The sequence below is a fragment of the Carcharhinus amblyrhynchos genome, chromosome 12 (genome assembly GCF_965287045.1).
Source record: "Carcharhinus amblyrhynchos chromosome 12, sCarAmb.v2.hapA, whole genome shotgun sequence".
In the NCBI taxonomy this organism is placed as follows: Eukaryota; Metazoa; Chordata; class Chondrichthyes; order Carcharhiniformes; family Carcharhinidae; genus Carcharhinus; species Carcharhinus amblyrhynchos.
The window spans coordinates 86,846,526-86,871,997 of record NC_137335.1 but is presented as its reverse complement, the minus strand read 5'-3'; the positions used below and the strand labels follow the sequence as shown (position 1 = coordinate 86,871,997).

General features: G+C 47.8%; 2 protein-coding genes across 4 annotated transcripts in view; one reads left to right on the top strand and one right to left on the bottom strand.

Annotated features, from left to right (window-relative positions):
- The window catches only part of LOC145351194 (uncharacterized), a 60,637-nt gene extending 39,515 nt beyond the window's left edge, over positions 1 to 21,122 (bottom strand). For all 3 annotated transcript variants that reach the window (XM_080200881.1, XM_080200884.1, XM_080200882.1), the window contains exon 1: positions 20,384 to 21,122. The gene's annotated coding sequence lies outside the window, so the exon portion shown is untranslated. The remainder of the gene's footprint in view (positions 1 to 20,383) is intronic.
- The window catches only part of LOC145351193 (L-gulonolactone oxidase), a 39,923-nt gene continuing 23,786 nt past the window's right edge, over positions 9,336 to 25,472 (top strand). Inside the window, exons 1-4 of the mRNA XM_080200880.1 lie at positions 9,336 to 9,485; positions 15,865 to 15,966; positions 16,872 to 16,997; positions 18,338 to 18,432. Coding sequence (XP_080057006.1) covers positions 9,351 to 9,485; positions 15,865 to 15,966; positions 16,872 to 16,997; positions 18,338 to 18,432 — 458 coding nt within the window. The 5' untranslated portion in view covers positions 9,336 to 9,350. The remainder of the gene's footprint in view (positions 9,486 to 15,864; positions 15,967 to 16,871; positions 16,998 to 18,337; positions 18,433 to 25,472) is intronic.

Below are 25,472 nucleotides of genomic sequence, written 5' to 3'. Positions count from 1 at the left end.
CTCGATCTCAAATTAAAGTTAGAATTTATTTATTAGTGTCACAAGTAGGTTTATGTCAACACGTTCTGGCAAAATGCTGTTCGGATACACTGAAGGAGAATTTAGCCTGGACAATGCAAAAACTGCAGCAGGCGACGGTGCAGAGGGACCTCGGGGTCCTTGTGCATGAGTCGCAAAAACCCAGCTTGCAAGTGCAGCAGGTGGTCAGGAAGGCGAATGGGATGCTGGCCTTCATAGCGAGGGGGATTGAATATAAAAGTAGGGAGGTCTTGCTGCAGCTGTATAGGGCACTGGTGAGCCCGCAGCTGGAGTACTGTGTGCAGTTTTGGTCGCCGCACTTACGCAAGGATATTTTGGCCTTGGAGGGAGTGCAGAGGAGGTTTACTAGGCTGATACCGGAGTTGAGGGGGTTGAACTATGAGGAGAGGCTGAATAAACTAGGCTTGTACTCGTTAGAGTTTAGAAGAATGAGGGGAGATCTCATTGAGACGTATAAGATGATGAATGGGATGGATAGGATAGAGGTGGAGAGGCTCTTCCCGCTCAGAAAGGACAGTAGGACTAGGGGGCACAGCCTCAAGATAAAGGGGAGGCGGTTTAGAACGGAGTTGAGGAGGAACTTCTTCACTCAAAGGGTGGTGAATCTCTGGAATTCTCTGTCCGTTGAAGTGGTGGAGGCTACCTCGCTAAATATTTTTAAGACGCGGGTTGATGGGTTTTTGATAAGAGAGGGGATTAAGGGTTATGGGGAAAGGGCGGGAATGTGGAACTGAGCCACGACAGATCAGCCATGATTTTATTGAATGACGGGGCAGGCTCGAGGGGCTAGATGGCCTACTCCTGCTCCTATTTCTTATGTTCTAACCAGTATGTTTTTCAGACTGTGGGAGGAAACCAGGGCACCCAGAGGAAACCCACACAGACATGGGGAGAATGTGCAAACTCCGCAGACAGTGACCCAAGTTGGGAATCAAACCCTGGTCCCTCGCACTGTGAGGCAGCAGCGCTAACCACTGTGACACCGTGCCATCCAATCTCTGTCAGCCTGGTGAGGTTTAAACAGCTCCTGAGCTGAAATCTTGATGCAGCCAGCTGGATAAACACACAATGATTTAATGAGAGTGATGGAAAGGAAGTGACAGCAGAGAGATAGTTTGACCCGTGTCTCTGCTGATGTGGAATGCACACCCTGTCACACAGCGGATAGATCTCTGAAACTTCCAGCTCCCTGGCCTGCTTCCAATCAGCCCCAGTTACAGCCGTGTCAAACCTCCAGAGATACACGATCCAAATAAAATACAAATAAACTTACTGTCCATTAACTGTTGAGTTGCAGTAAACTCAGAGTCTGCTCTGACAATGGAAGCTCAACTCCACAGTGTGGAAAAGGCCAACAAGGTGAAAGAACAAGGATAAAGAAAGATTTGCATTTGTGTAGCACCTCTCTCAACCTCACAACACCCCAAAGCACTTTACAGCCCGTGAGGTACATTTCTGAAGTTTAGTCACTGTTTTGTAGGAAATGCATCAGTCGATTTATGCCCAGCAAGCTTCCACAAACAGCAATGTGATATTGACCAGATCATAACACCATTAGACCATAAGACATAGGAGCAGAATGAGGCCATTCAGCCCATCGAGTCTGCTCCACCATTCAATCGTGGCTGATATTTTTCTCATCTTCCATTCTCCTGCCTTTTCCCCATAACCCCTAATGCCCTTATTAATCAAGAACCTATTTATCTCTGTCTTAAAGACACTCAATGACCTGGCCTCCACAGCCTTCTGTTTTTGAGTCAGAAATATTAGACAGGGCACCAGGGAGAACCCCCTGCTTTTGTTCAAATGGTCAGGGCATCTTTGATGTTCCCCTGAGAGGGCAGATAGAGCCTCTGTCTCATATCTCATCTAAAACATGGCACCTCAGACAGTGTAGCACCTCCTCACTGAAGCATTAGGCTTGATATTTCTGGAACCATAGAATCATAGAACACTACAGAGCAGAAAGAGGCCCTTCAGCCCATCCAGTTTGCACTGAACACAATCCCAGCTAGACCCTACCCCCATATCCCCACGTATATCATACCCACTAATCCCTCTAACCTACACATCCCTGGACACTAAGGGGCAATTTCTTAGCATGGCCAATCAACCTAACCCGCATGTCTTTGGACTGTGGGAGGAAACCGGAGCACCCGGAGGAAACCCACGCAGACATGAGGAGAATGTGCAAACTCCACACAGACAGTGACCCGAGCCGGGAATCGAACCCATGTCCCTGGAACTGTGAAGCAGCAGTGCTAACCCACTGTGCTACCGTACCGGAGGGAGTTTATTCTCACAATTGTCTGAGGCAGGTGGGGGTGTGGGACCCTCTACACCAAAGCTGACATGGTCCCAGGAGAAAGAGCTGGAAATAAAGAAAGGAGTCAAGCTTGGATTTCAAATACTTTGAGATTATTTGAAGGAAGCTCAGAAACACGGATTTCTCCAATAAAAACCACCAGTGCTGGAAATATTCAGCAGGTCAGGCTGTGTGGAGAGAGAGTTAACGTTAACACTTCAGGTCTGAAATGTTAAAGGATATTTCCTGCAGCCCAAGCTCCTAAAAATTCTCCTTTCCCCTAAACCCTTGCCTCTTGCAGTCCCATCAAACCCTCATTGGTGGCTGTGCCTTCAGCTGCCTGGAACCTAAGCTCTGGAATTCCCTCCCTAAACCTCTTGTTGTCTCATCCTCTCTCTTTAATTCTTAAAACCCCTCTTTAAAACCTCCCTCTTTGACCATCTGATTCTGAGCCACGTTGGATGTGATGATGTTTGAGGGAAGATGCCGTGTGGATGTTTTTCCAGGCTGTGATATCGATGGAAGTTGCTGAAGAACTATTCCCACTGGGAACGGTGCATTAATCAGCGTCCTTACACAGAAACAAAACCAGCTCCTGCCTTCCCGCAAAGCTCCAGATAGTGTCAAACATCGTGTCTCCACTAAGATACCTGGCGGGACTCTCCGGCCACACTCACCTCATAACTAAAACATCCCACCCCAGGACAATGGACCTTTATGTGATTCCCCCTGTCCTGCCTCACCCGCTACAATTCCCGTGGTGGGGGATTGGGAGAATTCCGACCCCAATCTCCTTCTTCAGATCCCTGCCCAGGAGTAGCTCTGACCCACAATGCCACAATCTCTACCGCAACAGGGCAAAGGAAGTAGGCCCCAAAAGCCCCCTCTCCGCAGCTGGAACGGGGATTAAACCCCATGTTGGGGGCTTCAATCTGATCCACACGGCCCTTCAGGCAACTGAGTTGCTGCGGCAATATTCAGTTTTACATGTAGTCGAGAGCTTTGGTGATCGTCAAATCTCCAAAATCCTATCCAACATTAGGCCAACAGGGAATTTCTCCCACTCTCATCATCAAACAGAATTCATCCTTACAATGAAGAGGGAGGCCATTCAGCCCAGCAAGCCTACACCCACTCTCCAAAAACCCTACCCCCAGAACCCTGCCATTGCTGGTCCACATATCCTGGGCCACTAATGGGCAATTTAGCATGGCCAATCCCCCTAACCCGCACACCTTTGGACTCTGAGAGGAAACTGGAGCACCCGGAGGAAACCCACACACAGACAGAGAGAACATGCAGACCCCACGCAGTCTTCCAAGGCTGAAATTGAACCCAGGTCCCTGGCGTTGTGAGGCAGCAGTGCTAACCACTGTGCCACCCACAGCATTGGCCTGTGTTAGAAGGATTGACTCGGCATTAATCAATGTGTTTGGTCGTGTTGTGTACGTACCTTCCTCACCAAGTCCTGGTGTGGGATTTGAACCCAATGCTTCTGGCTCCAAGGCAGGGACACTACTCAAAGCTCCCATCCAATACACCAAGATAGATTCAGTTAAACCTCTGGCAGTGCAGCACTGCCTCAGCACAACCATGGAGTGTTGGCCTGATTCAGTCTGTAGAGTGGGATTTAAACCCAAACCTTTGGGTTCTGATGTGAGGGTGTATTACCACTGAGACACAGCTGACAGCTCTCTGCTACTTGCCTTCTTCAAGCTCTGCTAATGGGTTTGCTTTAGAAATAGCTCCGCAACTCAACGTGATCCTGTACAGGTGGGGTTATGAGGGAAGGTGGCACAGTAGCACAGTGGGTTAGCACTGCTGCTTCACAGTTCCAAGGACCTGGGTTCGATTCCTGGCTTGGGTCACTGTCTGTGTGGAGTTTGCACATTCTCCTCATGTCTGCATGGGTTTCCTCCAGGTGCTCCGGTTTCCTCCCACAGTCCAAAGATGTGCAGGTTAGGTTGATCGGCCATGCTAAAATTGCTCTTAGTGTCCTGTGATGTGTAGGTTAGAGGGATTAGTGGGTAAACGTGCAGGGATATGGGTGTAGGGCCTGGGTGGGATAGTGGCCTTTTTCTGTACTGTAGAGTTTCTATTCTAAATGGGAGATTTTTCTCTTTAAGAATTCACACTGTTATTTACTGCATTTATCTGTTGAATGGTGAAGTATTTCAGTCTATTATGTGTGGAACTGGATATCAGCATTGTTTATATCAATTTCAACATGTTATAAAGCACTGAGTAGCCCCTCACACTCACTCTGTCACTGACTCAGCGAGGCTGGAGATTGTCACAGAGTGTCACACGAACGAAGGACACAATCCAATGGGCAACTTAATCACTGCCCCAATCTTTGTCCTACACCTGCCCCCAGCACTGACCCTCTGACAATGCGGCACTCCCTCAGTACCGACCCTCTGACAGCGCGGCACTCCCTCAGCACTGACCCTCTGACAGTGCGGCGCTCCCTCAGCACTGACCCTCTGACAGTGCGGCACTCCCTCAGCACTGACCCTCTGACAGTGCGGCACTCCCTCAGCACTGACCCTCTGACAGTGCGGCACTCCCTCAGCACTGACCCTCTGACAGTGCGGCACTCCCTCAGCACTGACCCTCTGACAGTGCGACACTCCCTCAGAACTGACCCTCTGACAGTGCAGCACTCCCTCAGTACTGACCCTCTGACAGTGCAGCACTCCCTCAGCACTGACCCTCTGACAGTGCAGCACTCCCTCAGTACAGACCCTTTGACAGTGCAGCACTCCCTCAGCACTGATCCTCTGACAGTGCGGCACTCCCTCAGCACTGACCCTCTGACAGCGCGGCACTCCCTCAGCACTGACCCTCTGACAGCGCGGCACTCCCTCAGCACTGACCCTCTGACAGCGCGGCACTCCCTCAGCACTGACCCTCTGACAGTGCGGCACTCCCTCAGCACTGACCCTCTGACAGTGCGGCACTCCCTCAGCACTGACCCTCTGACAGTGCGGCACTCCCTCAGCACTGACCCTCTGACAGTGTGACACTCCCTCAGTACTGACCCTCTGACAGTGCGGCACTCCCTCAGCACTGATCCTCTGACAGTGCGGCACTCCCTCAGCACTGACCCTCTGACAGCGCGGCACTCCCTCAGGTGTGTTAATTGTCAAGTGCAAAATTCTGTACATTTTGGAACAGTCCGACAGATTGGAGGGTGACAATTGTAACTCTGATATTTAACAAAGAAGGGGAAGTGAAAACAAGGAATTACTGACCGGTTAGCTGACCATCAGTAATACGAAAAATGCTGGAGTCCATTATAAATGACATGATAACAGGACCCTTAGAAAACATCAATGGGATTAGACAGATCAACATGGATTTATGAAAGGGAAATCCTGTTTAACAATCCTTCTGGTTATATGTAACCAGTAGAATAGATAAGGGTGAACCAGTGGATGTCATGAATTGGGATTTTTAGAAAACATTTGATAAAGGCCCACATAAGTGTACAAAATTAAAGAGCATGGGATTGAGGATAATGCATTAGCATGGATTGAGAATTGGTTCACAGACAGGAACCTGAGAGTGGGAATAAATGGGTCTTTTTCAGAGTGGCGGGCAGTGACCAGTGAGGTCCCACAGGGTTCAGTGTTTGCGCCCCAGCTATTCACGATATACATCAATGATTTGAATTAGAGAACCAAAGGTAATGTTTTCAAATTTGCTGATGACACAAAGTACTAAGGAGAACGTGAAGAGGATTTGAGGTGCTTTAGATAAGTTAGGTGAATGAGCAAATACATGGCAGATGCAGTGAGTAAGTATGTAGGGATAATGTGGATAAATATAAAGTTATCCACTTTGGACAGAGAAACAGAATGACAGAGTATTATTTAAATGGTGACAGATTGGGAAATGTGATGCACAAAGGGAGCTGGGTGTCATTGTACACCAGTTACTGAAAGCAAGCTTGCAGGTGCACAAGCGGTTAGAAAGGCAAATAGTATATTGGCCTTTATTGCAAGAGGGCTTGAGTGTAAGGACAAAGATGTCTTTCTGCAGCTTTACAAGATCTTGCTAAGAGAACACCTGGAGTATTGTGCACAGTTTTGGTCTCCTTATCTAAGGAAGGATACACTTGCCAAATGGGGGGAGTTCAGCAAAGGTTCACTAGACTGATTCCTGGGACGGCAGGACTGCTGAATGAGGAGAGATTGGATTGACTGGGCCTGTATTCACTGGAATTTACAAAAATGAGCGGGGATCTGATTGAAACGTATAAAATACAGACAAGGCTGGAGAGGCTGGATGCAGCAATGTTGCTTCCCCTGGCTGGAAGGTTTAGAACATGGGACAAGCCATTTAGGACTGAGATGAGGAGAAACTTGTTCACTGGAGGGTGGTGAACCTGTGGAATTCTCTACCACAGGAGAGTGTGGAGATCAAGTCACTGAATATATTTAAGAAGGAAATAGACTCTCGAGGTGTCATGGTGTATGGGGAGAGAGTGTGAGCATGGTGTTGAGATAGAGGATTAGCCATGATCATACTCAATGGTGGAGCAGGCTCAAAGGGCCAAATGGCCTCCTCCTGCTACTATTTTCTATATACTGATTGGTCTCGAAAGGTGGCAGGAGAAAAAAATGTGAGCAAGTTATTCAACTGCAAAGAGGAAAGGTCCCGGCTGATTATTAATTCCCCTCAAGGTTATCAGGCCATTAACATTAACCAGGAGATTAGCTGCCAGGTCACTTCAGTTAATGCGTCTCTTTATCCAGCACCGTAAGTACGATCTTACAACATCATAACGTCTGCCTCTCAGAGAAAGAAGCACTTTACTGATTAGATACATTCATTCTCCCTGACTCACACAAAATCAATTTCTCTCTGCCCTCACATTCTGGTGGATATTTTCTGCACACTCTCCAATGCCTTCATAACCTTTCTTAACCGTGATGCCAGAACAGGGATACTGCTTAATATACAGGTTTATCATCGCTTCCTCGCTTTCACTCTCTTTGTCTTTATATATAAAGACCAGGATCTCATATCCCATCTGCTTTTTCACCATTTTCTAAACCTGATTAACCAGCCTCAACAATGTGTGCCCCCCCACCCGCTTTAGAATCACACACTTACCCATTGCACCCCCTCCCCCCACCCCCCCATCTCATCCTGCCCATTCACTACACATTTCTCTGGATTGAATGTCATTGGCCACAGAAGGTGTTCTCGTGCTGACTACAAATTCGAGGAAGCTATGGGAATCGAATACATTCCAGAGAGCTCAGAGCTTTCACCCTGGCTCACCGCGCTGGACACGATCTTACCAGCTCATTGCACCAGTCACGATCTCACCGGCTCGCCACACTGGACTCGATCTTACCAGCTCACTGCACCAGTCACAATCTCATCAGCTCACTGCGCCGGTCTTGATCTTACTGACTCACTGCACCAGTCTCAATCTTACCGGCTCACCGCACCAGTTCCAATCTTGCCAGCTCACCGTGCCGATCTCGATCTTACCAGCTCACCGTGCTGGTCACCAGCTACAAATGGACACAGCCACAAAATCCTGTAAGAGGCCAAAACTGAGAAGTTTGCTGACAAGATCTTGGATGCGAATCTCCCCAGCCCCACCTTGCAAACCACCGCGCCCCCCCCCCCCCCCCCCCACACACACCCCAACCCATCCTCCATCCGTCATTGACGTAATGAGGTTGTCCCATGCAGAGAAGGGGGAGGACATGGTTGTCCTTGTCTGAGGACAGGGGAGGGGGGATCCTGATGTTCCTACTTCTTTAGACCGGACCTCACCAGTGTGACAATGTGAGGTACATCTCCAGGGTTTCTGCTTTCTAAGTGCTGGGTCATATAGCGAGAAAAGCCAGTGATGCATCAGCGAGCTACACATCACTTTTCTCACCTTCTCCAGCACTTGGAAGAAATAAAGGGAATAATTCCCATCATCTGTGACCCAGAAACATCCAGGGAAACAATGTAATGCAGCCCATGTGAGCTTGAAAATGTTCCGGTGGTGAATTTTCCCATTCCACTCCCATGGGAATCGTAGCCATTGAGGGCCACTGTTCCAAATTTCCATTGACTTTGGGTGAGAATTTCCGGTTTCGGGGTAATCCTACCCCAGCTCTCAAATAACCTGAAATGAAATCATCAGAAACATATTGTCCAACTGGAGTATAAACTAGAGGAAACACTAGAGACTTCTCCATAAGAAGTATTGACTAGTAGCTTGGCATCAAGATTCAAAAACTTTGCATCTGAAAATCTCAGATTCAACTCTTTTAGCGTGGGTGTTTTGTTCGGACAACATTCCAAAGCATCATGGATCAAGGCATACTCTCAATGATCTATCCTTTTTTATGACGTGATTAATCAGCACCAACTTTTGGCTATTGTATTCTTCTAATGATTCTGTCTTTCTCCGTTTAGCATTGTTCATCAGTCAGCCTGTCTTGTAAGTGGATGCTTCACTTTTGTGGTTGAACCAATTGACAGACCTGCAATCTCCTGCAAATGTAATTTTGCAGTTCCCTTGAAGCTACCAATGAACTATCATGGTAAGAGTAGATTTTGAGTTTAATCTGTCTTTAGATGTCTGACTGACTCCATGGATTGTTAAAGTGTTGTCGCAACTTGCTGGTCGACCTATAATTGATGGACCTTTAGCTTCTACAATGCGGAGCATCTGACACCCAGATTGTACTTGCACTCCATGACTGAGGGTACTAAACGTGAACCATTCCGGACTGCTTCTTCCAAGCTGGGAGTCGAGATCCATGGAATTTGAAAATTCCAGGAACATTCCATGAGGAATAACTGGAGTACCTGAGGGACATGCAGGGACCTTCCTTGGTCTATTGAACTGCCCTTGGCCAATGTCCAGGGCTATCATGCAAGTTTACCAGGAAGCTTCAACTTTGACTGATCGTCTCAAGACTGGTTTAGGATGACTGCTCTGTCAATAAGTGACTCATTATCCTAGTTATCATGAGCAGGAATGTCATTAACTAACCATTCAGAAAAACAGCTCACTCATCTGCCCGAGGCAGATGCAGCCTCCTCTCATCTCTGCGACATTCCAGCATTGACTGCCATTCCTGCTCCGTTCCTCCTGCACTGCTTACCAACCATGGTAAGAATCTTCTTTCTAAAGTACAACTCGTGTCGGAGAGAATAGAGAGAGAAAGAGAGAGAAAATTGAACGAGTTGCTGAAAGTATCTCTGAGTATTTGTAAATGTGATTCAGAATGTAATTGAGAAATTGACGTTAATTTTATACCTTCATTCTGTGGAGGCCAGAGAAGCAGGGATTATTCACCTTTCAAAGAGAGAAGATGAAAGAGGCATTGAATTGTGGTGTTTAAAATCATGGAGGGGTTTGACAGATTGAGTAACAGATATAGCTCTTGGAGTGAAAGGGATCAAAGGATATGAGGGGGAAGTTTCCCCCTCATAGAGTTGGATGATCAGCCATGATCATACTGAGTGGAGCAATAGGCTCCTCCTTCTCCAATTTTCCATGTTTCTATATTTCTATAATATGGAATGTTACAGAGATATAGAAACACGTATCGGCCCCTCAAACATGTTCCCCAACAGCTACGATCGATCTTCTACCTCAGCTCCACTTTCCTGCCCCATTTCTTTAGTATCTAAAAATCTATCCATCACTGATTTGAATATTGTCGACGACGGAATCAGCACAGCCCACCAAGGGAGACAATTCCAAAGATCCACAATTCTCTGAGTGAAGAGAATTCCCTGTCTTTAATTCTGAGACTATGACCCTTTGTCCCGGACTCTCCAACCAGGAAAACAGTCTCTTACCATCTACTCTGTCAAACACTCAAAGAACTATTGACAAAATCATCTCTCACTCTCCAGCAAATATTGTCCATTCTACTCGATTGAGTGATAGTCGCCAGACACAGAGAAATCCATTTGGACGCAGCCAATGGAATGGAGAGATTTGTAAAGGGGACGTGTTTCCATTGATCTGATACGATTTGATTTGATTTATTATTGTCGCATGTATTAACATACAGTGAAAAATATTGCTTCTTACGTGTTATACAGACAAAACATACCGTTCATAGAGAAGGAAACGAGAGAGTGCAGAATGTAGTGTTACCATCATAGCTAGGGTGTAGAGAAAGATCAACTTAATGCAAGGTAAGTCCATTCAAAAGTCTGACAGCAGCAGGGAAGAAGCTGTTCTTGAGTCGGTTGGTACGTGACCTCAGACTTTTATATTTTTATCCCGAAGGAAGAAAGTGGAGAAGAGAATGTCCTGGGTGTGTGGGGTCCTTAATTAATCTGGCTGCATTTGACAGAGTCAATGGATGGGAGGCTGGTTTGTGTGATGGATTGGGTTACATTCACAACGTTTTGTAGTTCCTTGCAGTCTTGGGCAGAGCAGGGGCCATACCAAGCTGTGATACAACCAGAAAAAGAATGTTTTCTATGGTGCATCTGTAAAAGTTGGTGAGAGTTGTAGCTGACACGCCAAATTTCCTTAGTCTTCTAAGAAAATAGAGATATTGGTGGGCTTTCATAGCTATAGCGTCAGCATTGGGGGAACCAGGACAGGTTGTTCATAATCTGGACACCTAAAAACTTGAAGTTCTCGACCCTTTCTATTTTGTCTCCTTCAATGTTCTCCTTTACTGGGATCTGGGGCCAGTTTTTGGGAGATCAGCCAGACTGGGATCTGGGACTGGTTTCATAGAATCACCACGGAACCCTACAGTGGAGAAAGAGGCCCTTCGGCCCATCGAGTCTGCACTAACCACAATCCCACCCAGGCCCTACCCCCATATCCCTAATCCCTCTAACCTAAGCATCTTAGGACACTAAGGTGCAATTTTAGCATGGCCAATCAACCTAACCCGCACATCTTTGGACTGTGGGAGGAAACCAGAGCACCCTGAGGAAAGCCATGCAGACACGAGGAGAATGTGCAAACTCCACACAGGCAGTGACCCAAGTCGGAAATTGAACCCAGGTCCCTGGAGCTGTGAGGCAGCAGTGCTAATCACCGTGTTACCATGCCACCGTTTGTGGGCTTGGAGGAGACTGGGGTCTGGGGCTGGTTTTTGGGAGCTCTCCCAGTCAGGATGGCAGTGCACCAGTTGAGAATATCTCATCATTGGCCAATCACACATCCTGGCTGTTACAGACTGCTGAGAGTTTGACAAAGCCTCAGAACGTCTGACATTTGCAGAAGATCCTCCACACTCTCATTCTGTTTGAAACAAGATACTGATTTCCAAACAGATTAATCTCTCCCTTGACCACTCAGTCCAGACTGTGACAGAGTTCAAAGGAATTAGTTTGATAATGTAACAATGAGTTACTTATTATTCGCAGTTTTCCCAGGAATGTTAAATTCAAAGGTAAAGAATTTCCTAACATTGCTGATTAAGAAATGACACAAAAAAAATGAAAAGAATGAATGAATACTTATTCTGAAATTATTTTCATCAAAAACAGTTAATTGGAGATCTCTGCATCTTCAAAATTCAACTACAAGCATTTTTACACAGAGGATTCCACAACAACATGATGCTTGACCCATAATCTGTTTTGCAGTATCTGTCCTGGGAGTGTTTGATGGGAGCACAGTGTAGAGGGAGCTTTACTCTGTATCTAACCCCGTGCTGTACCTGTCCTGGGAGTGTTTGATGGGGGACAGTGTAGAGGGAGCTTTACTCTGTATCTAACCCCGTGCTGTACCTGTCCTGGGAGTGTTTGATGGGGACAGTGTAGAGGGAGCTTTACTCTGTATCTAACCCCGTGCTGTACCTGTCCAGGGATTGTTTGATGGGGACAGTGTAGAGGGAGCTTCACTCTGTATCTAACCCCGTGCTATACCTGTCCTGGGAGTGTTTGATGGGGACGGTGTAGAGGGAGCTTTACTCTGTATCTAACCCCGTGCTGTACCTGTCCTGGGAGTGTTTGATGGGGACAGTGTAGAGGGAGCTTCACTCTGTACCTAACCCCGTGCTGTACCTGTCCTGGGAGTGTTTGATGGGGGACAGTGTAGAGGGAGCTTTACTCTGTATCTAACCCCGTGCTGTACCTGTCCAGGGATTGTTTGATGGGGACAGTGTAGAGGGAGCTTCACTCTGTATCTAACCCCGTGCTGTACCTGTCCTGGGATTGTTTGATGGGGACAGTGTAGAGGGAGCTTTACTCTGTACCTAACCCCGTGCTGTACCTGTCCTGGGATTGTTTGATGGGGACAGTGTAGAGGGAGCTTTACTCTGTACCTAACCCCGTGCTGTACCTGTCCTGGGAGTGTTTGATGGGGGACAGTGTAGAGGGAGCTTTACTCTGTACCTAACCCCGTGCTGTACCTGTCCTGGGATTGTTTGATGGGGACAGTGTAGAGGGAGCTTTACTCTGTATCTAACTCTGTGCTGTACCTGTCCTGGGAGTGTTTGATGGGGATAGTGTGGAGATGCCAGTGTTGGACTGGGGTAAACACAGTAAGAAGTCTCACAACACCAGGTTAAAATCCAACAGTAGCAAAAGTAGCAAATCCACTCAGTAGCAAAAGCCACTAACTTTCGGAGCGCTGCTCCTTTGTCAGGTGAGTGGGATTTCAGTTCACAAACAGGGCAGATAAAGACACAAACTCAATTTACAGAATGATGATTGGAATGTGAGTCTTTATAGTTAATCAAGTGTTAAACGTTTAGACAATGTGAGTGGAGAGAGGGTTAAGCACAGGTTAAAGAGATGTGTATTGTCTCCAGACAGACAGTTAATGAGATTTTGCAAACCCAGGCAAGTCACGGGGGTTACAGATAGTGTGACATGAACCCAAGATCCTGGTTCAGGCCGTCCTTATGTGTGCGGAACTTGGCTATCAGTCTCTGCTCAGTGACCCTGCGCTGTCGTGTGTCGTGAAGGCCGCCTTGGAGAATGCTTACCCAAAGATCAGTGGCCGAATGCCCAAGACCGCTGAAGCGTTCCCCAACAGGAAGGGAACAGTCTTGCCTGATGATTTTCGAACGGTGTTCATTCATCTGTTGTCGTAACATCTGCATGGTCTCCCCAATGTACCATGCCTCGGGACATCCTTTCTTGCAACGTATCAGGTAGACAATGTTGGCCGAGTCGCAAGAGTATTTACCATGTACCTGATGGATGGTGTTCTCACGTGAGATGATGGCATCCGTGTCGATAATTTGGCACGTCTTGCAGAGGTTGCTGTGGCAGGGTTGTGTGGTGTTGAGGTCACTGTTCTCTGAAGGCTGGGTAGTTTGCTGTGGGCAATGGTCTGTTTGAGGTTGTGCAAGAGCACAGTGTAGAGGGAGCTGGAATTGTTGACAGGTTCCCTGCAGCTTTCCCTAGGAATGAAATTCCTCGGCTGGAAAAGCACAATCGGAAAAATGAAATTGACAGCCTTGTGTTTCGAAGCTTCTTCAGGTCATTTGAACAACATGAGGCCAATGGTTTGAAGTGAACTCATTTATTGAATTAAATTGGAGTTGCTGTTTTCTCCAGCCTGTGAAAATTGTCCTAGTTTTTTTGTCAATCTAGACAATGAGATTGGAAAAGGCAGTTGTAATAGGAGTGAAATTAGTCCCTGTCTCAGCAGCCTGTCTGTGAAAGGAAACTCTCCATCAGTTAATTACACATCTGAAGATTGATTTATTCACTGAGTCTGATTTATAGAGTAAATTACCAGCTCGCAGTTCGTAGTTAGAAATGTCCTTATCATTTCCCACTGAGACCACTGAGTGTTTCCATCTGCGGCTGGGGGTGTCTGAGGTGTGTGAGGTGTTGCCTGCTTTCAATGTGTGACGAATTGTGATAAAAGATTTACCGTTCTAAGAACCTGTACTTCGATCTCAATCAGACATGGAGATTTGCCAAGTGTGGACTGTGGTGCACCCTAACTCCTGGCGATGCGTTCCACTCGCACAGACCCCGCAGGAGTGCTGCAGTGTTGGAGGAGCTGTCTCTCAAATGAGACATTGAACAGAATCCTCAAGTTCCCTCTTAGTAGAACGTGCAGCACTCTTTCGAAAACCACAAGACACAGGAGCAGAAGTAGGCCATTTGGCCCATTGAGTCTGCTCTGCTGTTCAATGAGATGATGTCTGATCTGATAATCCTCAACTCCATTTTCCCGCCTTATCGCCATAATCCTGGATTCCCTGACTAATTAACTCTCTTGAGCATATTTAATGAACCAGCCTCTGCAGCCCTCTGTGGGAAAGAATTCCACAGAATCGCTACTCTCTGAGAGGAGAAATTCCTCCTCATCTCTGTCTCAAACGGTGACCCCCTCACTCTGAGATTATACCCTCTGTTCCTAGACTCTCCCACAGGGGAAACAATCTCTCAGCATCTAGAAGAAGTCTGGGTAAGTTCTTCCCAGTCTCCAGCCTGATGTTTAGCCCTGAACCACCATCATGCAGACAGATTCTCTGACCTTTATCCCATTGCTTTGGATGGGATCTTGATGTGTCAAAGTTTCCCATTACAACAGTGAGTAAACTTCCCAAATCCCCTCACTGGCTGCAAAGCGCTTTTGGGACATCCTCAGGACATGGAAGTCTCTCCAAAAATGGGAATTCTTTCCTGGACCCTCAGCTGAAGGAGTCGTGATTAAATCCATCCAATAATGAATGATCCCAAATAAGGAATAGGTTTGTCAATAATCCGCTAGTCTCTGCTTTGATTGTGAGACCCTACTCAGTTTCAGAGTGTAAAATAGAGGGATCTTTTTAATATCCTCCCATTACAGCTCAGACTGTACCAGGAGCAGAGTATGTGCAACATCTCACACACCTGCATTCACACAACTGGACACTCACGCGATATTTATAATAATGAGGTTTCATTGAGCCAGTGACGTGTATGTCTTTAACCTCCCCCCTTACTCTAACTCTCTCTCTTTCCCACCCCCCACCCCCTTCCCAACACACCTCCTTCCCTACTGACCACCCACTTCCCCACTCCTCAACCCTTCCCCACTCCTCAACCCCCTTCCCCACTCCTCAACCCCTTCCCCACTCCTCAACCCCCTTCCCCACTCCTCACCCCCTTCCCCACTCCTCAACCCTTCCCCACTCCTCAACCCCTTCCCCACTCCTCAACCCCTTCCCCACTCCTCAACCCTTCCCCACTCCTCAACCCCTTCCCCACTCCTCAACCCTTCCCCACTCCTCAACCCCTTCCCCACTCCTCAACCCCTTCCCCACTCCTCAACCCTTCCCCACTCCTCAACCCCTTCCCCACTCCTCAACCCCTTCCCCACTCCTCAACCCCCTTCCCCACTCCTCAACCCTTCCCCACTCCTCAACCCCTTCCCCACTCCTCAACCCCTTCCCCACTCCTCAACCCCTTCCCCACTCCTCAACCCTTCCCCACTCCTCAACCCCTTCCCCACTCCTCAACCCCTTCCCCACTCCTCAACCCCTTCCCCAACCCCCACCCCACCCCCTTCCCCACCCCCCCACCACCTCTCCTCCCACAATTTATAATTTTGTCAGGTTCAAGGCACCGTGGGATACCAGTTCCAAAACTGGGCGTCCACCTACAGCAGCGAGCCAGAGCTTTACTTCGAACCCACTACGGTGGAGGAGATTCGGCAGGTGGGTATCGGGACCAGCTGATTCAACCCTTGCTTCACAACTCCCCCACCCCTACCCACACCCACCCACACCCACAACACCCATCCACACCCACCCACACCCACCACACCCACACCCACCCACACCCACCCACACCCACACCCACCACACCCATCCACACCCACCCACACCCATACACACCCACCACGCCCATCAGCAAAAGGATCGGGCTGATACAGGATTTACACATTGGGGAACTGAGAGATACAGAATATACATGCTGGGGAACCAAGAGGTACAGGATATACACAGTGGGGAATAGAGAGATATAGGATGTACACACTGGGGAACAGAGAGATACAGGATACACACAGTGGGGAACTGAGATGTACAGGATATACACAGTGGGGAATAGAGAGATACAGGATATACACACTGGGGCACAGAGAGGTACAGAATATACACACTGGGGCACAGAGAGATACAGGATATACACACTGGGGCACAGAGAGATACAGGATATACACACTGGGGAACAGAGAGGTACAGGATATACACACTGGGGAACAGAGAGATACAGGATATACACACTGGGGCGCAGAGAGATACAGGATATACACACTGGGGCACAGAGAGATACAGGATAAATACACTGGGGCACAGAGAGATACAGGATATACACACTGGGGCACAGAGAGGTACAGGATATACACACTGGGGCACAGAGAGGTGCACAGCATTGACAATGGGAAATGGAAATCTCGGACAATGTGCTCCAATATTCTAGTTTCCCAGCTCCGAGCTTTGTGTCTGGAATCTGTTTGCTGTGAGCGTGTTTCCCAGGCTGGAGGCAGCTACAAGCTCACAGCGCCTGTGTTGGAAATGTCAATTCTCAGACAGGTTGTTCATTGTTTCTCATTCTACAGATCCTGGAACTCGCCAAACAGCGCAATAAGCGAGTGAAGATTGTGGGTTGTGGCCATTCTCCCTCTGACATTGCCTGTACTGACGATTACCTCATCAGGCTCAACAAGTTTAATCGGATTCTCCAGGTAAGGGTTCACCGGCAAGTTCAAACCAAAACCCAGCGATGGCCCCAACTGGGGTTCCCTGGGTTTGCCCAGGGTTAGGGTCCATTCAGGATGGAGAGTCCAGGAATGAGTTTGTCGCGATCTGGCCACATCTGAATATTCCCAAACGTGGAACCTCACTGTCCTGCCTAAACACAACTAATATAACCATCATTGTTCACTCCACAGGGAACTGTTGCGCTCCTCATATTAAAATAAAGAAACAGGCAGTGGAGAATTAACTAGAATGGACATCAGAACCAAGCAGTTATAATGATCAGGAAACATTGGACATGCTCATCCATTCTCTAGGACAGAGAATGAGGAGTGACTCCAGGTTATCGAAAGGGTTTCAATGGGATAGACACAGAAACCCCTCACAGGCCAAACCAAAACTAACAGCCTGAAATATCAGTTAATAATAAATCCCATCAGGAATTCAGGAGTAACCTCTTTACCCAGAGTGTAGACCTCGCTCCCTCAGGAAGTGGTCCAAGCCAATAGCATTGGTGGACGCAAGGGAAGCAGAATAACCACATGAGGGGGAAAGAGAGAAAGGTTAATAGGATGAGAATTGGAGGGAGGTTGAAGGTGGGGGAAGGAGGTTTCTGTGGGCCATCAACACCAATACTGGGTTGAATGGCCTGAGCTGTACCCTCTGTGCCATCCGCCTTGGGCCACAGAATTGAGGCAAGTTTGATTTTCAGGAGAAGTCTATAATGAGTGCAGGAGAGCTCACTCTGTCCCACAGCCAGATATCCCATCCCCTGATTGACCTGACAAGATGGACACCCCATGCCCTCCCTGCTGTGACCCCGTCCTGACCCCTGACCTTCCTTGCCCAGGGTCATTCAAGGTCTCCCGATATCATTATCAATCTGGGCAGTTCCACAGCACCAAAACCCCCTGATACTAACCGACCTGCTCCACCAGGCCTCAGCTCCACTGTCCTGTCTGCTCCCCATCATCCCTAACTCACCTATCCATCAAGTATCTCTCAAACTCAGCTGTGAACATTTTCTCTGACCCAACTTCCACTGCTGGCTGAGGGAGGGAATTCCAAAGAGGATAGCTAGTGTTGGAGTGTGTGTTAAACACTGGGGCAATGTTTGGTTAGAAATGTGAGCTATCTGTCCCTCCTATTGTCAGAGTTATTGTCATTAGCTCGGGTGCCCAATTCCAATCCTGCTGCTTCAAGGGAGAATGAGATAAATCCAGGCCTCATCTGGTCCCTTTGACCTGGAACTACACTGGTTTTCTCCATTGGTTTGACCATACCGGACCAGAGTAATAGATGGCTGATGGATGTTCTTGTTTTCTAGGTGGATCAGGAGAGGAAACGGGTGACAGTCGAAGCAGGGATGGTGCTGTCTGATTTGAATGAAAAATTAGATGAACTTGGATTGGCTCTGTCCAAGTGAGTGTTTTTCTTTCATGGGATGTGGGTGTCTGGTTGCCAACTGTGATGAAGTGTATCAAGGGCGATTTCATCATATCTCGTAAATATCTGGTTCAAGGAAAAAATGAGGAAACTAAATGTCCGGAAATGTTTTGTGTCCAAGGTTATACCCATTTCCTAGCTGGCCACACTATGGGTATCATTGGTAAGACCAGTATTTGTTGCCCATACTCAGTGTCACAAACTATGTGGATGTTACCAGCGAGAGCTGGTGTGTAGTTTTGTTTTTGGAATGGTGTGTGGGGTAATGTGAAACTCCATTCAGAATAACTATCACAGACACTGTGTAACAATTACTAGAGTCTGTTTATTAAAAGGCAAATTCAGACATCCAGGACTCTAACACTCTCAGACACTTATGTATTACTCTACACTCAGTTTGTGTAGAAGTTCTCCCTATTCCAACATATATCGCAATGTTAATCTCCCCAGGTGATTGAAGGAGGGAATTTTTCATACTAAGAATCTTCCCACCACCACAACACCCGTCCTCCCACCAACCTCCCCCCCACCCGATCCCCCTGCCCCCACCCGGTGGCCCTGCTATCTAAACATTGCCTTCCTGATTGGAAGCAGACAGACTGAGCTTCACTGAGCACCCAGAGATGGAGTAAGTCATTGAACCCTGGCCCACATCAGAGTGCCTCAGTCTTACAAACTCAAGGAAACTCCAGACAGGATTTGTAAAATGCACCCTCATAGTTTAAGCCCTGAGTCTCAGTCTATACTGCTGACTCTCTGAGATCCTTCCTAAGTGGCAACACCAGGAACTGGACACTTATTCTGGCTGAGAGCCATCATTAGAGCTTTGTATAACTTTAACTTCATTTAAACTCCCACAGCCTCCTTTAGAAAAAGCTTAGCATCCTACCTGCCTTTCTGTTTGTACACATTGTCTAGTTTATAGTGATCCTGGGCACCTAAAGTTTCCTTTCCTCCACAGTTTCTAGCCTCCCGCCGTTTAAAAAATACTCCAATTTACCTTCCTCCAACCAAAGTGGATGACATCACACTGTACATCAATCACTATTCGCTAGGTTCTCCCAAAAACATAGTTTACCTGAAATCGTAAAATCCCTACAGTGCAGAAAAAGACATTCAGCCCATTAAATCTGCACCAACCACAATCGCACCTAGGCTCTATCCCCATAACCCCACATATTTACCCTGCTAATCCCCCTGACACTGGGGTCAAATTAGCATGGCCAATCCACCTAACCTGCACATCTTTAGAGTGTGGGAGGAAACCGGAGCACCAGGAGGAAACCCACGCTGACATAGAACATTACAGCGTAGTACAGGCCCTTCGGCCCTCGATGTTGCGCCGACCTGTGAAACCAACCTAAAGCCCATCTAACCTACGCTATTCCAATATCATCCATATGTTTATCCATTTAAATGCCCTTAATGTTGGCGAGCGCACTACTGTAGAACATAGAACATTACATGGGGAGAACATACACACAGGCAGTGACTCAAGGCTGGAATTGAACGCGGGTGGGTCCCTGGGGCTGTGAGGCAGCAGCGCCAACCACTGTGCCACCGTGCCATTGACGTCATGTAACTTCATCCTCACATTTATACAACTCACTGTGTCTCCCAACTCGGCCTGATCTCTAAACTTACGTAAATAGATATAAATAAATACACTTCCTTCATCCTATCATTGAGAGATGTGTTAAGAGTTGGTTGCTGGTCTGCAATGTGTCAGTCTGTTTTCCAGAGTTTAAACCTACTCACTCCCAGACTGGAAGTGACTGCCACAGACTGGAACTCACGTTGGACAACTGGAACAAACCTTTCACCCTCTCTGCCAGGGGAAGGGGGGAGAATCCCATGGCAAATATAAAAAATATCTGGAATTAAGAATCTACTGATGACCATGATGTCGATTGTCAGAAAAACCCACCTGGTTCAGTAGTGTCCTTTAGGGAAGGAAATCTGCCGTCCTTACCCGGTCTGGCCTACATCTGATTCCAGAGCCACAGCAGTGGCTTTCTCTGTTCTTCATTCTTTGTTCTTTCCGGAAGGGTATAGGGTTTTAGTTCAGTCGGGGCAGCATGGTCAGTGCAGGCTTGGAGGGGCCGAAGGGCCTGTTCCTGTGCTGGAATTTTCCTTGTTCTGTGTTCAATGTGGTTGACTCTCAACTGCCCTCTGAAATGGCCCAGCAAGCCACTCACCAGCACCTTCTCAAGAGCAACGAGGGATGGACAATAAATGCTGGCCAGCCAGCGACAGACACATCCCACGAATGAATTAAAAAAAAGTGAGGGGTCAGAGTTTGATCAACCAGGTCACCCAGTTTTAACGACACATATTGCACGGATCAGCAACAAGAGTGTAGACCGAGTGATGGGTAATGTATTCTTGCTGATGAGTGAGTGAGCTGCAGTCGGAGTGTTCAGCTTCACTGAATGTGAATAATGTGTTTTCCGCACTAACCGAAATGATTGAAAGTCAGGACAGCTGCCGTGGTAACAGTAACAGTGAAATATTGTTCATTAATGATCACAGCCATGACAAAACACTTCCATCAGCACAGTTATCAAACGGCTGTTTATATTTTATACTCTGTCCCGCTGGAGGCTCTGTGCGGCTCCGGGAGTTATTCACTGCTGGTGGAGTTTGGCAAATTCTTTCCTGGATGAGGCAGGTTTTTCTTGGGGAGGTTTCAGAGGCCGGATTGGGGGCTGGGATTCACTCTGAGGGGACGCACTTCATTTTTATGGACTGTGTGTGGTTTTGATGGTGAGAAGCAGAGTGAGCATCCCAGTATTGGGGAGTGTGTAATCCCATTCACTCTGCACCAAGAGGGGACGACAACTACCCCCACCCCCAGGTTCAGTTAAGGCCCTGCATTGGCATCCAGGGAATGTGTCTGTTCTGTGATGTGTCTGTGTCTGTGTGTGTGTGTGTGTGTGTCTGTGGGTGTGTGTATGTGTGAGAGAGAGTGTATGTGCATGTGAGTGTGAGTGTGTGGGTGTATGTGTGTGTGTGTAAGAGAAAGAAAGAGAGTGTGTGAGTGGGTGTGTGTGAAAGTGTATGTGTGTGTGTGAGTGTGACTGTGTGAGGTGTGAGAGTGCATGAGTGTTTGTGTGTATGAACGTGTGGGTGTGTATGTGTGAGAGGGAGAGTGTGTGAGTGTGAGTGTGTGTGAGAGAGAGAGTGGGTGAGTGTGTGTGTGAGAGTGTGAGTGAGTGTGTATGTGTGTTAGTGAATGTGAGTGAAAGAATGTGCAAAAGTGTAAATGTCTGTGCGTGAGCGTGTGTGTGAGGGTGTGTGAGTGAGTGTGTGTGTGTGTGAGTGAGTTTGTGAGAGTGTGAGACTGTTAGAGTGTATGTGTGTGTGTGTGTGTGTGTGTGTGTGAGGGTATTCGTGTGAGTGTGTGTGTGAGGGTGTGTGTATGAGGGTGTCTGTGTGTGAGTGTGTGTGAGTATTTGTGTGTGAGGGTGTGTGTCTGTGAGTGAGTGTGTGTATGAGCGTGTGTGTGTGTGTGTGTGTGAGTGTGTGTGTGTGTGAGGGGGTGCATGTGAGGGTATGTGTGTGAGGGTGTGTGTGTGAGTATGAGTGAGCTTGTGAGTGTGTGGGAGTATGAGTGTGTGTGTGTATATGAGTGAGTGTGTGTGTGTGGGTGGGTGGATGTGTGAATGTGTTAGTGTGTGTGAGTGTGTGTGAGGGTGTGTGAGGGTGTGAGTGAGTGTGTGTGTGTGATGTAAATAGGAAATTAAGCCCCGTTTTCCACTGCAGATGTGTTTAGTGAGTGAATGTTCTATATCCAGTTGCTGCTGCGCTCACACACACCGGCGATGAAACCAGGGCTCCCTAATGGCAGGCTGAAAGCTTGCATTTCATATCAACATTAAGGAGCAGGAGCTGTGTTCCTGGCTCTGCATTCAACTCAGGAACACCTACCGAGTAACTGGCCTTATCCTCATTCCCCCCCCTCCCCACTGCTACCCTTACTGAGGGTTTAGTGAGAGTTAGGGAGAGTTAGGGAAGGTTACTGAGGAGGTACTGAGAGATAGTGAGGCTGAGTGAGGGTTTAGTGTGGGTTAGTGGGGATTAACTGAGAGGTAGTGAGTGTTAGAGAGGGTTAGCAAGGGTTCAGTGAAGGTTTAGCAAGGATTTACTGAGATATAGTGAGGGTTAGAGAGGGATTAGTGAGAGTAAGGAGGGTTAGTGAACATTAGTGAGGGTGTACTGAGAGATAGTGAGGGTTAGTGAGGGTTTAGTGAGGGTGTACTGAGAGATAGTGAGGGTTAGTGAGGAGGGTTTAGTGAGGGTGTACTGAGAGATAGTGAGGGTTAGTGAGGAGGGTTTAGTGAGGGTGTACTGAGAGATAGTGAGGGTTAGTGAGGAGGGTTTAGTGAGGGTGTACTGAGAGATAGTGAGGGTTAGTGAGGGTTTACTGAGGGTGTACTGAGAGATAGTGAGGGTTAGTGAGGAGGGTTTAGTGAGGGTGTACTGAGAGATAGTGAGGGTTAGTGAGGAGGGTTTAGTGAGGGTGTACTGAGAGATAGTGAGGGTTAGTGAGGGTTTAGTGAGGGTGTACTGGGAGATAATGAGGGTTAGTGAGGGTTTACTGAGGGTGTACTGAGAGATAGTGAGGGTTAGTGAGGAGGGTTTAGTGAGGGTGTACTGAGAGATAGTGAGGATTAGTGAGGAGGGTTTAGTGAGGGTGTACTGAGAGATAGTGAGGGTTAGTGAGGAGGGTTTAGTGAGGGTGTACTGAGAGATAGTGAGGGTTAGTGAGGAGGGTTTAGTGAGGGTGTACTGAGAGATAGTGAGGGTTAGTGAGGAGGGTTTAGTGAGGGTGTACTGAGAGATAGTGAGGGTTAGTGAGGGTTTAGTCAAGTGGGAAATCTTTCCCCTCCCAGGCAGTGCGGTATTTTTGATGGTTCCTCAATACAGCCTCACTATCTAATTCTCTCCCTAAGTTTCTTTGTACATTGAGAGATTGGAGAACTCCCGACAGTGAGGCTTTGTGAGTCAGTGAGGGAAGGCAGCACTTTGAACCAGCTTCCGATCACTGGGCACTGAGCAGCGTTGTGTAAGGACACAGATCAGGGCCAGAGCCTGACAGGCACACACGGAGACTGAGAACCCAGCCCCCTCAAACCACAAACTCAGCACTGAGGCTAAACCTGAGGGATGAATGTGGTCCAGTAGGCAGGCTCCCACTCAATGGCAGTGTCCGGAAGCTTCCATCAGGGGCTCATCTGCGGTTCCTCCCACAGTGGAACAGCCAAGTATATTTACCTTGAATATTGTATATTAGAGCCTGCCTTTGTGCTTCAGCAAGAGATCAGCAGTCGAGGAGGAGAGGCGAGTGGGTGAGAGTTACAATACAGGGAGAGATGGAGGTATCTGGTGAGATTTGTGGTCGGTGCAGTGGGCTCTGATCCATCACTAAGGGAGTGTGGAGAGCTGGGAGTTACAGACAGCCTGTACAGTCAGCTCATTGCTAAGAAACTTTGGCTGCAGTTCCGCGTTCAATCTATTTAACTGCCCAGATAATAAAACAAAGGCCTTCAAACAGCACTGTGAATAGAAAGTGATAGATTCTGAATTCTGCTGGCTGTTCAGAATCATCTCCGGACACTGATCAATCTTGATAACTGTGTCGTATATCATGTTTCTACATAAAAGCTGAGGAATTGTCGAGGCAGTAAATAAGCAGTATCTATCTCCAGGAGGGGGTGGGAACCTGGGTAAGTAGCGGGGACACAGCGACAGTGTTATTCATGATGTTCTGGTTGTGAGTGTACACACGTGCCTGTGTGAATGTTGACGCCTGAATGTGTTTCAGCAAAATGTGCGTTTGTAACATTTATTCTTTGTGGGGTGTTGAGAAACCCACAAGATCAGCACTGCCTTGCCCCATTTCTAATTGCCCTTTAAAGGGCAGAACCACATTGCTGTGGCTGGAGGATTGGCAGGGGTGGATGTGGGTGCAGGGTACGGATGTCTGGAGTCACATGTAGGTCAGACCAGGTAAGGACGACAGATTTCCTTCCCTAAAGGACATTAGTCAACCCAGATTTTAACAAGAATCAATGATGGTTTTATTAAATGTTGACGTCGGGTTGACATTTGAACCCATATTTGAGCCCCTTATATCTGTTCAATTTAAAGTTTGTTTATTAGTGTCACAAGTAGATTTACATTAACACTGCAATGAAGTTACTGTGAAAATCCCCTAGTCGCCGCACTCTGGCACCTGTTTGGTTACACTGAGGGAGAATTTAGCATGGCCAATGCACCTAACCAGCACGTCTTTCAGACTGTGGGAAGAAACTGGAGCACCTGGAGGAAACCCACGCAGACACGGGGAGAACATGCAAACTCCACACTCTGTGACCCAAACTGGGAATTGAACCTGGCTCCCTGGTGCTATGAAGCAGCTCTGCTAACCACTGTGCCACCATGCTGCCCCAGTTCAGTCAGATCACGTGACTGACATACCCCTCAACTTTACCTGACTAGGGTCTCCCTGTGTCTGCACGAGTTTCCTCCGGAATGTCCACTTTCCTCCCACAATCCAAATTTTTGCGGGTTAGATGGACTGGCCATGCTGAATTAACACTTAGCAACAGGGGCATTAGCAGGGGAAATATGTAGGGTTTCAGGGATAGGATCTGGGTGGAATTGTTGTTGGTACAGACTCGATGGGCCAAATGGCCTCCTTCTGCAGTGTCCGGGTTCCACAATTTCCCAAATCCCAAAACTTTACCTCACAAAAAAGAACTTCACCTATCTCAATCCTGAACACTCCATTTGACCCCAAGCATCCCCAACCTTTCAATGGAGAGGGTTCCAGATGTTCACGGCGCTTTGTGTGAAGGAGTCTTTCATGCCTCAGTGGTCTAGCTCTGATTTTAAGGTCTTGTTGATTGCCCCCCCACCCCTCTCCCTGCTCCTGCCCCCTCCTCCCTTCTTCTCCCCCCTCCTCCCTCCTCCTCCCCTCCCCACTCCTCCCCTCCCTCCTCTCCCCCCAA